This window comes from Octodon degus, unplaced genomic scaffold (genome assembly GCF_000260255.1).
Source record: "Octodon degus isolate 3935 unplaced genomic scaffold, OctDeg1.0 scaffold00012, whole genome shotgun sequence".
Taxonomy (NCBI): domain Eukaryota; kingdom Metazoa; phylum Chordata; class Mammalia; order Rodentia; family Octodontidae; genus Octodon; species Octodon degus.
This window is the reverse complement of record NW_004524588.1, coordinates 17,504,415-17,520,573: the sequence shown is the minus strand read 5'-3', so window position 1 is coordinate 17,520,573 and position 16,159 is coordinate 17,504,415. Positions and strand designations below refer to the sequence as shown.

At 39.9% G+C, this 16,159-nt stretch overlaps 1 protein-coding gene across 5 annotated transcripts in view; it reads left to right on the top strand.

Moving 5' to 3' along the window:
* The window catches only part of Gria4 (glutamate ionotropic receptor AMPA type subunit 4), a 391,757-nt gene that overhangs the window by 326,075 nt on the left and 49,523 nt on the right, over positions 1–16,159 (top strand). For 4 of the 5 annotated variants that reach the window (XM_023709510.1, XM_004626135.2, XM_004626136.2 and 1 more), the window contains exons 11-13: positions 6,950–7,156; positions 11,195–11,565; positions 13,894–14,092. In XM_023709510.1, the coding sequence (XP_023565278.1) occupies positions 6,950–7,156; positions 11,195–11,565; positions 13,894–14,092 (777 nt within the window). Of the gene's footprint in view, positions 1–550; positions 1,598–6,949; positions 7,157–11,194; positions 11,566–13,893; positions 14,093–16,159 lie in introns of those variants that run through there. The other variant, XM_004626138.2, reaches the window with a different exon arrangement.

Below are 16,159 nucleotides of genomic sequence, written 5' to 3'. Positions count from 1 at the left end.
ATTTGCCTCTTCTAAAGTCAGACATGCCCTTTAGAATCAGTTCTAGTCAAAGGAGATCAACAATCGGTGACCTTTTCTAATTTAAAGATATTTATCCTCAGCTTTCTGTCTCTGTAGGCAAAGCATATTATTAATTATTTATGAAAGCACTTACTCTAAATACAATGAAAGCATTTTACGTAATTTAGTTTTTAGCTTACACAATTTTAATTTTTAATTTTACGTTTTTAGTAACATCAAGTTGTTTCTAAAACTGACACTGAGGTCAAAGCATGCAAATACCAGAGAGAAGCTTTCATATGTCGCAATTGGTTACCTCTGTGTCAGATCACCAGTTAGCAATTTAATGTAATTTGACAAGACTTGATTGGGAGTTTATGATTTTAAGATGCAAACCTACCAACAGCAATGTTCATGTAAACCTTCTGACTTAATTGTGCAATGTCTGCATGGGACTTGAAAGCAATATATATATATGTATATATTTCTTTTCCTAAAAAAAGACACAGTAATGGAAATTCAAACTTCAGTACAGTCCTCCTCTTTTCAGCCTATGATGAAGAATCCTATTTTAAGAAATTGACCAAGAAAGAAAAGAATTCCGCGCTCTTCGACCTTTCCTAAGGCATCAACCTTGTTCTCCTGGGTAGTCATTTTAAGCTTATTTTTCATACGGGATTCTTGTTGGATGATCAACTCTGGACTACCAGAAAACAATTTTTTTTAATTACCTGTGACTTTTCTGAGATACTAGAGCAAAAGAAGAAATAATATGCATCTTTCTCAAGGAAAATAGATGTTGAAAAACAATCACTTAACAATTCTGAAAAATGATTTCCTATATTGTGAAATGAGGTCATTGTGCATAAGCCATAGAATCAGACCACTCCTATTGGCCAGGGTAGATTTTCTAAAAGTAAAAATCGCTGAATTTGTGCTTGTATTCTGAGTCTATACAATTGTTTTCTTTAGAAATTTTTAACAATTTGCCTGTTTCGTGTGAAATAAGATGTGTTAATGTATGTTATAATGTAAAAAATTTCCTTTCCATCCCTGTTACTAACAGGTTTGGCTAGATTCTTCAAACTGCAATAGTTAATTTTGCAAGCATGGCTAGTTTTCAGGAAGCATGCTATCAAAACTAAGTAAAAATGATTAAAACATCCAACTGTTTCCTATAGATACATGAAGAATATTCTGTAAAATTATCTGATGTTTGATTGATGCCATCAATATCTTTACGATCAAAAAAGTGTAATGCTAGCCTCTGTCTTTGTATACAAATGTAATCTTCATATCAGTAACACCTCTGGTATTTGCAGCTGCATAATCATGCAGTAATTCAAAGAGATACGCTCGAATCATTTCTCTATAAGTACTTTGTATTAGGTTTGTTTGAAAATGGCAGCCTCATACCTATGGTCGTTCCATCACCTCATTCACTTTGAAAGAAATATTATTCCTTGGAGATGAATGAGGTGTGGACCCCTGCATGTGCTAATCCCCGAAGTTCAATTAAAAATGCCCAACACAGATGGAGTTGGCCAGACATTGTACCATGCGCAATACAGATACCTCGTTTCAGCCAAAGGCTGACAGTACAGCAAGGCATTCGTTTTCATGAATATTGACATGGTGTTGCTGTTTTTCCTTTGTCTTTCCTTTGTGTATGCTGTTATTTATATGTCAATACACTGTAATTATATATGCTATTAAATAAAATTGATTGAGAAATTCAGTTATTCACTCATAAATATTTCTTGAGCGTCTGCTGTGTTAGGCACAGTTAGAGTCTGGGGATGTTTCAGTTGAAAACAACAGAGAAAATGTGGCACGAAGGGAATTTATGTCCCAGTGAGAGTTAGTGGATCAAAAACATAATTCATAATTATGACTTTTCATCTTTCAATAAAATGGGATATTAGTTTGCCTACTGTTTAAAATTTATTTTTCTTTTATGAATTTTTGTATATTTATCATGTGACCTTCTTAATGATAGATACTTTTGAGTAAAGCTTACTAAATACAAATAACATGGCTTAATCTAAGTGGAAAACAAAATTGATGATGTCATAATCTTTATCTTTATTGACTAAAAATCTTACACAGTCTGTGATATACGTGACGCTATGATCAAATCGGTTTATCTTTTTGCATTCATAGTAATAATTTTTATGAGCTGCCTAAGGAAGCCGGCTCTGTGGCATGTGGTTAGAACAGGCACAGCGTCTGAGGAAAAGGCTGTGCGCAGTAGGATGTGAGGGAGCAAGACATGGTGACATCCGCCGTAATCTCGTTCCTTTTATTGATTATTTGACTCTATAGAACAAGACACTGCAGTGATATTTGAGGCAAACCCTTTTCCCTCAGAGCTTTACTGGTGCAGCTAAAGGCTGCTTGGGCGGCATTTCTCAGCTACGGGAATATTTCTTATCAGCTTATGAATATAGTAATCCTTTAGGATAAGTTTCCATAAAGTCAAATTTATTCACTACAGAATCTAAATTATTTTACAAGTCTAAAAGCAATTTTACTTATCCCACTTGATCTTCCAGAAGTTATTTTTATAGTTTTTGAGTTATTTGATAGCTTGTAGATACACAATTCATATTTACAAATGCATGTATAATTTTATGCACATTTACATTGCCACACAGTATATAAATTCGTGTACATTTGTACATAATATATGCATTCATGTATGCTTATACATAATATGTATGTTATGAATATATACACTGAAACTTAAAATTTTTCCTTCCTCATCCCAAATAATAACTCTCACTTTCACATTCACATCTTATAAAAGAGCTTATAACTCAGTTTGCTTGAAAATATATTTTTTTGGCTAAATTTAAAATTATACAACCATCCAATCCATTTACTTTTCCCAAACTGAATGATCACATCAGAATTTCAGTTTTTAAGAATTTAATTTGTGGAATAAATTATGTATATGCATTAACATTCTTTGGAAAAAATCAAGTATCCACATAGAAAACAAAGACTGACACTAGTCATCTTATTCTATTGATTATTTTAATAGTAATTATAAGGGTTATTTGTGATATTCAGAAAATCTTGAAACTTTTCCAGTCAGCATCTCATTTGAACATTTTGTTTTGCTAAATACAAATAACATTTAAATTTTTAGTCAGTAGGAAAATTATACTCTATTGGTTAAAAATCATCTAAATCCATTTACATAAACATTTTCATAACCAAATCCTAATGTAGCTACTTTAGGCAGAGAGTGATTTCTTTTCTGAAATAACAGAGCAGATGTAAGACACCATCTATTATGAAAATTGTCTTAACTTGTTATCACTAAGAAGTAACGCATGTAAAATCGGTTCTGAGGAGCTAGTGTCCTACAGAGCGCAGTAGCTGATAATAAGGAGAGAAGATTACACTACTTAAAAAAGAAGTAAAACACTATATTTCACTCATTCTTCCATTTTTATCCACAAGCAAATACTAGGCATTCTACCATATTACTGTGCAAAAATGCATTTGCCCTTCATGTTTGCAAAATTTCACTTTATTATATTGAAGCAATTTCAATAGTTTGTTCCCCTATAGTAAACCTAGAGCTCTCTCCACAGTGTGTACTATTTAACAAGCCTCACGCAGACTGCGTGCGTGGCAGCTTAGGGTTGGGTGAGTGCAGTTTGGAGTGTGAAGATCTGCTACTGCTTTCCTTGGCTTTGATGTGAAAGAAAAGCAAACAAGGCCCACTCAAAGCAAGTGGATAGAGCTGAGCAGCCCTGCCAGCTGCCGTGCAGGAAAAGCCTCACCTTTCTGCCCTGACAGCGCGAGCACCTTTTTTTCTCTTACGCTTCCTACATGTCACCTGTTTATGGCCCTGCTTACGTGAACAGGCTGGGGAAATATCTACTCAACATCTTCAGGAAGCTACAGGGGTTTTGTAGCTTTGTTGGCTGGCCTTGGCTGGAAAACAAAGAGCCAACAGCCGACGGGTTCCAGCCATACAAAATACTGGGGGTAAAAATGATAAAGAAGACACCGAATACATAGTTTATTCATGTATGCATACACCTGCTTCAGGAGAGATGATCTAGCTCTTCCAAATGCTTAGCTTCATTTTGAAGATCTAAATCAGAAGGTCTAGTGCAATTATGCATGCTCTGGTTTCTCTTCTGATCATTTATATCATTTGCCTTTTACTAAGGCAATTGCATAGCAATCGTATTCCTATGCAGGAGGCACTGAAGACCAGGATACTGTGTATTTATTGAGTGCTTTGCATGGGCCACACACCGTGAGATTAAATGCAATTGCTGTACCTATGTTTTTACCAAAGAGATTATAGAAAGAATTTCATGTTCTAAAGATACAGGAGTGCATTTCTTTTGTTCCCTCTTTTGTTAAGCCACTTAAAGTCTCAATCCTGCACACAGTTTCAACCAATTCCAGATATTTCAAAATGCAGGCCAAACTCTCACTCAGAGGGAGTTAGCCCACTTACTTGTTTTATCTGTAAAACTGAACAATTGCTTCCCCTCTGGAGTCTTAGTTTTCCCATCTGCAAAATGGGAAATTTCTACTTCCTAGTGCCAATGTACAAAGGAAGCCAAAGGACTTAATTAAAGAACTTAGTGCAATGACTGGCACAGAGCAAACAGTAAGATTTATTTATTTATTGCTGATTCTCGCTATTCATACTCCTTTCATCTTATTACAGAGAATTTGTAGTGACTTTGAACAGTAGGACAAGGCACATTTATAAATTTTCTAAAATTAAAGGTCGTGTCCCTATCTCCCAATCAACTGCCTGACCTACCGTGGGTGCTTCATAAATGCTTGATTAAACAATAAACATACAGTTTTTAATTAAGAAAAATTTCATTAGATTATGAAGAGGGAATTTAGCAGTTAGGTGTTCTGTTAGCTAGAGAAACTCGTACACACCTTAATATGGTAGCGGAGGTAAGTGAGGGGTGAGACTCACCAGTGTTCATAGGCTCAGACTCCGCAGAACTGACTTTCTTTGTTAGTACCCAGTGAACCTCAGCAGCACACCTTGCCAGGGAATTGTAAGCTCTCTACGGATGCCGGCTGTTCATTGCCTTAAATCAGAATGCAAAGCAATTTACAAATATAGGAATTTTGTTTTTTCCTACATAATCTTCCACATGATCTGCCATAAATAGGTGTAACTAGGTAACTATTTTAAAAAGGAAAACAGAAGAATTAGCTCACACTTGCATATATTTTATGGCATGTTTTAGAAATTAGCAATCCTTTGTGGCACCTGGTCCATCTTCATAATCACATTTGTAAATTCAAATGCTACCAATATAGAAAAGGTTTTCTATTAACTAATAATTTTCATCTATCTAAAGAAAAGGCCATTGCTTGCCTTTATTTTACAGGAGGTAGAGAAACATTGTTTGATCAACTTCAGTATTAAAATATTCATCAAAATCACAGAAGTGGGACCCTCTGGGTCATTTGGTCATCCCAGTCATGGGCAGACTCTAAGAAAATTGTACAAAGACCACTCCTGGAGAAGTCTACTCTGTAGAATTATTTAGACCATCTCTACTGGAAAATGAAATGTCATGCAGGTTATGCATTTTATTAAGTGTTGCCAAATAAAGTTCTACACTTATGAAAAACAAAATCAGAATTAGTATAAGACTGTCGTATTATGAAAATAAATCTCTCTAATTTAGAATTCGATAAACAAGTGCCACACACAATCATGAATTTTCTAGGGGAAAATAAAGACTCCTAGGTCCATTATGAGCTGGGTGTGGTAGTGCACACCTGTAATTCCAGCCCTTGGGAGGCTGAAGCAGGAGGATCACTGTGGGTAGGAGGCCAGCCTGGGCTACGTAATGGGTACAAGTCCAGATCGACCTACACAATGAGACCACATCTGGAAAAAAAAAAAAAAGTACTAAATAAAGGGCACACAGTACTGTTCTATAGAAATCAAGTATATTATGTCACTAATACAGCACCCAAAAGGGGTCAGTCCTTCTCTGAAAAATGACTAGAAAAGCTGGGCATGACTAAGAGTTTTATCCTTCCTGCACACACACCAGATTTTAGGTGTTATTTACAAACTAAACACACTTTTGTGAACAAGTCTTTTTAAATACTTTGGCATATGAGTGTGGGGGGGTGCTGTATGTATTTCAATTAAAAGTTCTTGGGTAATCATTAGCTACTGGTAAATGATTTCTTTTCTAAAGGACATTCACGATAATTTTTCATCCTATTTTTTGACTCAGTTACTTAAAAAGCTAAATGGGACTATCACAACTGGGGGAGATTGCTACCCTCCATTGGGACATATTTTATGATAGACTTAAAAAGTCATGAAGACCAGTTAATGGTAAAGCATTGAGCATTATTAGCAAAACAAATTTATATGATTTTTGAAGTATTAACTTATTTTTGTTGAATGCTTATGCAGCAAATGAGTGTTGTTTTTAAACATTAGTGATCACAGAAAAATTGTACAGGACTTTTCTTAAAAGACTTAGTGGAATGAGGCTAAAACATGCAGAATATGGAGATATGCGATCTTGAATGTGTTATGTATTATGAAAAGTTGAATATTGAACAATTTTTAATTTCATAATATATGTAAGGGAGAATAGCTTAATTTTCAGAGAGGATAATTTATGCTTCCCTAGAAAATTACCAATGGGCAGTTTTCCATTTACAGTCAGTATTGCCTAATTATTACTCAATTTAAAATTATTTTAATTACTTTGCTTTCAGTATCCAATATAGACCAATTTAATATACTTGTAAGTGTATTGATAGCTATTTTATTATTTATTTCTAGCACGTAAAGTCATATGTATGTAGTAGTAAATGTCTTATTTCTCAAGTTCTGAAACTGAAGTTACATAAAGACTTCCAAATGTTTTGTAATTTCTCCTTTACAGTTCTGCTTCTCTCATTATAGGAATCTCCGTACGTTATGTACAAGAAAAATCACGAAATGTTTGAAGGGAATGACAAGTACGAAGGATATTGTGTAGACCTGGCATCTGAAATTGCAAAACATATTGGTATCAAGTATAAAATTGCCATTGTCCCTGACGGAAAATATGGAGCAAGGGACGCAGATACAAAAATCTGGAATGGGATGGTAGGCGAGCTTGTTTATGGGGTAAGCAAATCAATTTATCGAGAAATCTACTCACACTAGCATCAAGCATTTTCACGTGGACTCACCGATTTTTAAATGTCTTTCACTCTTTTTTTCAATCCATAGCTATGTTCCAAGAGCCATGAATGCTATTCAAATGTTTCCCTATTTCCTTGAAAATATAATTTCTAAATAATGTAACTGACATTTGATAACTTCAAAGTCAGAAAAGGAATACTGTCTACTTAAAAAAAAAAACAACAAAAACAGTAATGTAGTCTTCAGAGTCCCTTAACTTAGACATTGTTATGCCCTAGAACCGCTCTGGGGGCCAGGGAGATGGCTCAGTGGAATAAGCACCTCCCTGGCAAGCGCAAGGGCCTGTGTTCAATTCCCGGTTCCACAAAAAAAAAAAAAAAAAAAAAAAAAGAACCACTCTGGTAAATCTATTATTTGATCATTGTAGGAACAGATTTCTTTCAATCATGTGATGTGGGTTATTGTTTTGGCTAGTTATCTATGACTCTGTTATTTGTAAATAATCACAAACATCGTTTAAGTAATTTGATGATTACTATGCTAGTTCATGTAAAATGTCAATAATTCAATATTTTTATGTCCTGAGAACACAGTACATTTAAACTTTGTGTAGCATCATCACTTTTCGTACTTGCATACATCACAAAACACAAAAGCTACAAATGTGTCTGAACCGAGCCTCCCGCGGAGCACGCGAGCCCTGCGTGGAGGCAGCCAGGTGTTGAGCGCTCCCGTGGCTAGCCAAGGGCAGGTGTAGCCCTGACAATACTGCCTCGACGAGCCAAAGAGCAGGATTGTTCTCTTGAGCTACCACTGCCGCGTGCAAATGAAATTGGCACTTAGCCACTGCTAGAGATGACACAGTGTTTTAAAAGTCGACAGTCCAAGCCCATCACTCACAGTCAGCTCTGTCAGGTGACGAAGAAAAGTACCATAGACTTGAAATACAATCCGAGGTTTCCCGAAAGCCCATTCGTATTTAACAGATTTAGCTTTCAAAGCACGCGCCTGATTGATCCTCGCCAGGCCCCTTTGAGATGATTAATGACACTGAGAGTCATCCTTCCCTGGAAAAACAGTGAAGACAGGAAGACACAGAGCACAGCTGAAGCCCATGAGGGTCGTGCTTTCCCGGTCTGCACTGCAGGGCAATCGTTTCGTGAGCCTGCACCTTGCTTCTCAGCCCAGGAAGCAGTGAGCGTGTCCTGCACGGTACAGCAGAGTGGATAAAGCCTCGGAAGAAAGGGGACATTGTTTGACATTATAAAGCAATGAGTTTTATATCCACAAGAAAGAATTGATGGCTACTCAGATGACGCTACAGGAGGGGAGAAAAGGAAGTTCTCAAAAGAGGCAAAACAGGCCGGCGAGATAGCTCAGCAGTCTAAAGCTCCTGCTTAGGCAAGCTTAGGCAAGGGCGCAAGGACAGCGGTTCAATCCCCGGCACCCCATGCTGTGCCAGTCCCGCCCCCAGGGTGAGCTGAGCCGGCCACTAAAATAAAATAAAATAGGCAAGGATTGGCCAAAGAGCTGAACGGATTAAAGCAACTGCGGGGGTTTGATGCCGTGCCGGCCCACTCACGGGGCTCGCTGAGATGGAAATTGAGACTGAGTGTGGTGGTGCCCGCCAGTAATCCAGCTCTTGTGAAGCCGATCACTACGATTACAATCTGGAGTGAAAAGAGCCATTTGTTTTATCAAACCAAATTCCAATTAGTATAATGGATCCTTTCATAAAGAAAGTTGGCAAAGACAAATAAAAACAAGCAGGAGGCCTGAGGCAGTATTCCTCAAAGCAGGAAGCATGTTCCTTCTCCTATCACTGGTGACAGAAGCATTGTCTTTCCGGAGAAAATCAAGGCAAAATACATCATAAACATCAAAAAAGTCATTAGCATTTACACCAGCGATACCTTTGCTAGAATTTTTTTCAGTGCTGGAGATTGGGCAAGGGGTTGTGCCCATACCCAACAAGCAGGTTACCACTGAACTACATTGCCAACCCTAGGAATTTATTTAAATAACTTCTGTGTAAGTGCAAACTTGTCTTTATTTTTTTTTTTCTTATATATTTAGTACAGGGTCTACTGGGTCTCACTATGTAGATCAGACTTGTAGTGATCGTCCTGTAGTCAGCCTCCCAAGCCCTGGGTTTTCAGACATGCACCACCGCACCCAGTCTTATTCGCCATCTCAGGCTGTCCCAGGGGCGGGGCTGGCACAGCACACTACGGATTGTACTCCAGTTCCGCTACGCTATCTGGTTGGCCCCAAACTTGTCTTGAAGAATGTTCATAGCTACCATTTTAAATTGCATAAAATTGCAAGCAGTATAAATATCTCCGAAGATAGGAATTTGGGTGCATATTGATCATTTCACTTAGTAAAATATTTGAAAGCTTTAAAACTTGCTTTTAACCAGAATGTCAAAGTGGGAAAATGTTCCATCATATTTTCTGAGAAGAGAAAAGCAATTTCAAAGCATAATGTTTGATAATATTCTATTTTTATAATAAGAAAAATATTTATAAAGTGAAGTCTAGTGGTTCATATAGAAAGAATAAAGAGTAAGCAGGTAGGGGATGAAGACAACTTGTCCTGATTTGGGGGCTGGGGACACAGCTAAGGGGCTTAAGAACCTGCCTGGGAAGCACAAGGTCCTGAGTTTGATCCCTGGTACCAACATAAAAATAAAAATATAAAGCCTTGTTTGAACTGGTCCTGATTTGTTATGTCTGTTATTACCGTACACTGATTTTACTACAGCTACTCCACGTATCACTCACCTTATGAAAATGATAGTCTCCTCAGTAGATCTGGCTCTTCTGTATATGGGCATGGATGAGGCAAATGAAGTGTGCTCCTACCTGAAGGCACGGAGGGTCAGATCGCAGTCTCTCAGCAGAGAGCAGGCCTGTAGAGTGGAGACCGCTCCATCCTTGCCCTGCCCGGGCCTTTGTACTGAGCGTGACGTCAGGTGCTCCAGTGGACGTAGGAGTGATGCTGAGTGGCAGCCCACCCTGTGCATGGTTATGTTTCTGATTCCATTTTAGGTTCAAATATGTTTCTTTTATAGTAAGTAATTAAAACATTTTGTTTGTGGAGTATAGGAGAGCTTAGTTTTTGCGTCGTGTTTTATTCCAGTTCATTTCCGAGGTGATGTGATTCAATAGGCTCCAGTTCCCGAGCTCCCATGTCAGAAGTGCATCTTTGTGTGACACAATTCCATCGCCTACAAGACAGTGACGCACATAAGATTGTCAGGAAGTTTAAATGGGCCATTTTAAAGATACAGAAAGCTGTGCCAAAAATTGCTCAAAATCACCAAACTGGAAAGGAAGGTCGGTTTTCTCTGATCATAACATCAGAACTGAAGCTACCATGTTCCAAAGTCGTTTTTAAAAATTGGAAGCAGAAAATCAAAGCATTCGCCTAGCAAGAAAGCAGTGCCAACTTCCAGACTCGTGTGTGTGTGCGCGTGGACTAGGAAAATGTTGTCAAACAATGGCTTTTCTTTTATCATACAAACACAGACGCTGTGATCCGTTTTCTTGTGGTTGGAAAGGAATAAATAAGAAAGGGCTGTTTGAAATTTGCAATTCATAATATTAAGGGATGGCGAAGTAATGAATCAGGGGCAAGGTTCCAAATGAAGCAGAAAAGGCTGCTGCACAGTCACATTCCTGCCAAGAAATCCAGAAATTCAGCCGTGTGGGCAGACTTAGCAGTCTTCCTCGGCCCTGTCGACGTGCTCAAGGAGTAGGGCGGTTCCTTCTGCCTACCCACTCTCCGCTCCTCTCTTTCTATCCAGCCGCTAGCACTAATAAAAATGTTTTGTGTGATGTAAATAATATCTTATGGAAACAGACTGCCATTCGTGTTTTTATTTGTACTTGGGATTACTTTTTCACTGCGGCACTTTGGCACAATTGGGGATGAACGCGTACCTGGTAACGCCAGTACTAATTGCTTCGTGAAATGCACTGACCCTTGTGTTCCCATGTGTCTTCTCTCGTCTAGAAAGCAGAGATTGCTATCGCGCCTCTGACAATCACCTTGGTCCGAGAAGAGGTCATCGACTTCTCTAAGCCCTTCATGAGTCTGGGCATCTCCATCATGATCAAAAAGCCTCAGAAATCTAAACCGGGTGTGTTCTCCTTCCTGGATCCGCTGGCTTACGAGATCTGGATGTGCATAGTCTTCGCCTACATCGGCGTCAGCGTGGTGTTGTTCCTCGTGAGCAGGTTCAGCCCGTACGAGTGGCACACGGAAGAGCCTGAGGATGGAAAGGAAGGACCCAGCGACCAGCCTCCCAATGAGTTTGGCATCTTCAACAGCCTCTGGTTTTCCCTGGGTGCGTTTATGCAACAAGGATGTGACATTTCCCCCAGGTGAGTTTCAAAACTCACGTCCTTCACCGATTTCCCAGGAATTCTGAATGCCGTGTGGGAGACAGCTCTTTATGGGTTCTTCTCCTGCAGGTTGAGCATAGTTCTAAATACAGGGTAAACTTTCAGTTCCCAAATTAACAGAAGTGTATTCATAACCAATTTCTCCTAAGCTGGCACAAAACATAGATACTGTGCCACAAAAAGATTAACATTCTCAACAGAAAAGTGTGTATGCAAACCAGGGAAACTCTCAGAAATGATTCTGTATCAATATTGCATTCAGTGACTTCACAAATGGAAACTAAGCTAGTGGTGCATGCTTCTAGGACCAGTCCTCGGGGAGGCTGAGGCAGGAGAATGCAAGCTTGAGTGAGCCTCATTCAGGCAATTTAGTGACTTGGCAAGACCTTTCTCCCTAAATTTAAAAAAAAAAAAAAAAGTGTAAAGGGCTGGTGATGTAGATGTTAGAGTAAAGTTTCTGGGGTGCTACCTTCAGTAACGAAAAGAAAAAAATCTAAATTATACAAGAGGCATTCATTTTCTTTTTGTTGCCATTTCAAAAATGAATATTGTTGCCGTTGCTACTATTGTTTTCCTTTGTCAAAAATAAATGTTGAACTTAATAATCAGCTCAAATAGTTTAAGGGAGGTTTCTGTCATGAAATTCCCTAAAAGCTAAGCCAATGTAATTTGTACCAGATATATTGTTGTACATAACAACAAATAAATAAGCTAAGCAGTAGGAAAAAGAAAGCCCACAGTGCAATGCACGCTCGTTGCCTAGAGATGTTTTTCTGTCCCCGGGGGTTCATGGCTCCCTCCCTCTGGATATCATTCCTCAGTGTCTGTGTTCCCTAAAAATTAGTTTATCTCCCATTGCCAGAAAATTTCCTGACTTCTCCCACAGAGAAAATAGCTTAAAGTATGAGAAAGCTAAGTGTTGAATTTAATTTTGATTGTGTGTTAGCATCGCAAATTTGCTTTTTCAAAAAGTATTATTTTGACTATAAAGTAGCCATGTGCTTCAAAAGACCCAGGAAAATGATAAATGTTCTTAAATGCCAGTAACATAGCAATCTGAACCAATGGCTTTCAGTTAAAGAAATTAGAAAGCATCAAGGCAGATGGAGTAACGCTTTTTAAAAAACCAAGATGAAGGAAACAGTAACTGAAAACTAGTAGGTGTCATATATAACAGCAAGTAGTGAGAGAGCACTTTAAAATTAGAAGGACCTTGGAAAATGTGGACAATCCTTCACTTTTAAAGAAGCTATGTGCATGTGTGTGCGTGTGTGTGTGTGTGTGTGTGTGTGTGTGTGTGTGATCCTGGAGACAGAACCCAGGACATTTACACTGAGCTATGTCCCTACCTCTTATTCACTTTTTTATTTTATCTTGCTAAGTCATTAATTGCCCAGACTGGGCTCAAGACTCTCTTGCCTCAGCATACAAAAGAGCTGAGAGTACACACGTGGCATTTTTTTAAAATCTGAAGACAATTTTCCCTAGAATTTAAAATATTTTTGTGGTTTCAAGGAGTGAAATCACTACAAAAATTCCCTAGATCTTTTTAGTCTGGTTTTAACTTTTCTTCTGTATCCATACTCATTTTTGATAGCCAGAGAGAGAATGAAGGAAGAAAATTTTGTACCAGTAGATAAAGATGCTCTATGACATATATTAGCTCGCCCTTTAGTTACCTCAGAAATGGAATCTCAAATGCGCGGATGTCCTGACCTGTGGTCACTCTGAAACCAATCCTAAGCCCCCAACTCACCCAGCCTTGTGTGAGCTTGGCCGCCTCCTTCATGCTGACAGGGCTCTCACCGAAGCTTTAGACAGTGTCCTGTCCGCAGAAGGCAGCCACAAACCTGCCACCGTCACTGTGTCCACATGAGCTGCTATTTTACGTACATCTCAGAGATGAAACAGTGCTGCCACCTCAACTACGACCATATGTTTTATCTCATCAAGCCTAGGCTGCAACCTAATTTCAGAAAGGCTGAAATGTAAAGGAGAGAGGTTATTAATGAAAGAAAGTGTCGCCTCCCTCCCGTTAAGTTCCCGATTTCCACTAATTAAACAATAAATCGAAAAAGGTCTCCAGACATTCAGGGGCACACATATTCGGTATATAAGATTATGCAAAAATATTAAATAGATATAAGACTATACAAAAATATTAAAATCTTTCTTGAGTAGATTATCAGGAAACAGAAGATGATGCTTGCAATTGTTATTTTTAGGGCTGCTTGGTGAAATCGACATTTCTCCTTTTTGTATGTCAGTTAGAGAAAGAAAGCTGTGAATTACTGTATTCGTGTTCAGATCCCTCTCAGGTCGAATCGTTGGAGGTGTCTGGTGGTTCTTCACCCTCATCATTATATCGTCTTACACTGCGAACTTGGCTGCTTTCCTCACGGTTGAGCGGATGGTCTCCCCCATAGAGAGCGCGGAAGACCTGGCCAAACAGACAGAAATTGCCTACGGAACCCTGGATTCAGGGTCAACGAAGGAATTCTTTAGAGTAAGTTAAGGGAAAAACTAATGATGATGTATGTCCATAATTCTGAAATTCAGGCTATTTTTCCGAGAATTGTATTATAACTTCAGCCTTTATAGATTCTGTACATGAAATGGTAAAAGTCACGTTGGATATTCGGCCTTCCTGGGCTTGATGATCATGTTCATTGGAAAAGCCAACCGGTTCATTCACGCTGCAGCCGGAGCCCTCTAAGGAGCCGGAACAGGAAAGGCAGCTCCGCAGCCTGAGGATGTAATTGCTCCAAAGAGTTCCCCAGTAAGGGCGCCATGGCAAGGCCAGACCGGATGTGATGGGGTTGTGCCTGCTTCGGGGCGGGGAGTACAAAAGGGAGAGTGCATTCTGCCGCTTTCAGTAGTACTTGTTTCTAGTACATAGCGTTTCCATTCCGTGTAAGGAACTGTTACATCCACTAATACACCTCAATTTCTTTCTCCTTCCTCTTTCTCTCCCTTTCATCTCCCCTCTATCCATCTGTTTATCTTTCTTTCGCCTCCTTTCCTCCTTCCTTCCCTCCCTCCCTCCCTCCCTTCCTTCCTCCCCTCCCTTCTTTCCTTCCTCCCTTCCTCTCTTCCCTCCTCCTTCCTTCCCTCCCTCCCTCCCTCCCTCCCTTCCTTCCTTCCTCCCTCCCTCCCTTCTTTCCTTCTTTCTTTTCTGTATTTCCAGAACATGATGTCTATGCTCCTGTGTGGAGCTGGTACCTGCGTGCACCACACCCCAGTTCTTTCACCATCCTCTTTCCCTCCTTTCTCTCACCCTCTTTTCCTGATTCACCTCCACTTTGAAAAAAAAATCTGTCATTTCTTCTTATCTATCCTTTGCTTTATTCTCTGGGCTTCTGCATCTATTTTCCTGTGAATGTGTCGAATTCATCCTTCTTTTGCACAGAGTACAATCCACGGTGTGTAAATACCCTTTTATCCTTATCTATTCCTCTGTTAAGGGACGCATAGGCTGCCTTCAAGATTTAGCTAGCATGGACTGTGCTTCTCTGAGCCTGCCCACGTATGTAATGCAACGTCAAGTCCTTCAGGAATACTCCTAGGAGCGAAATGTCTGTGTCAAATGTAATTTCTAGTCTTAGCTTTTGAGGAATCTCCATACTGATTGCCACTGTCTCTGTGCACTAGCCTACACTCCCAGCAGCAGCGAGAAGGGCTCCTTTTCCCTGCATCCTTCCCAGCATTCGTCATTATTTGAATGCTTAGTGACACCTACTATTTCTGGGGTAAGATGCAATCTCAGGGTTGTACTTTGCGTTTCTCAAATGCTCAGTGATGTTGAGCATTTCTGACATCCTTATTGATCATTTGTACCTTATCCTTAAGTGTCTATTCATTTCACTTGCCCATTTTTAGATTGAGTCTTTTATTAGGGGGGTTCTAATATTATTGAGTCTTCTATTTATTCTACATATTAGTCCTCAGGGCCGGCGAGATAGCTCAGTGGGCTAAGCACCTGCTTAGGCAAGTGCAGGGACCAGGGTTCAATCCCTGGCACCACATGCCACGCTGGCCCCACCCCTGGGGCATGCTGAGCCCATGACCGAGTCTGGGAGTGGTGGTGCACGCCTGTGATCCCAGCGCTGGGGAGTCTGAAAACGGGGGGATCGCGATGAGTTCGAGCTGTGTAGTGAGATGCTGCACGCGTGCACACACGCACACACACACCCTAGGTATTAGTCCTCTGAAGAATAGCTGTCTAGTTTTTGTCCCATTCTGCCACTTGCCTCTTCATTCCTGTTGTCTCCCATGCTGTGCAGCTGTCCTGTAGTGCGATGTTTCTGGGCACTACCGCATTTCCTGTGCATCCGGGTTCTGCTCAGAAAGTCCTCGTGGGGCCGGCTAAATAGCTCAGCGGGTTAAAGCACCTGCAAGCAGGCTCAGGGGCTGTGGTTCGATCCCCAGGCTTGCCGTGCAGGTCCACCCCCCAGGGAGGGGGGGGCACACTGAGACAGCAATTGAGACTGGGGGTGGTGGCACACGCCTGTAATCCCATCTCTTAGGAGGCTGTAAACAGGCAGATCACTGCAAGTCAGATCTAGTAGTGAGA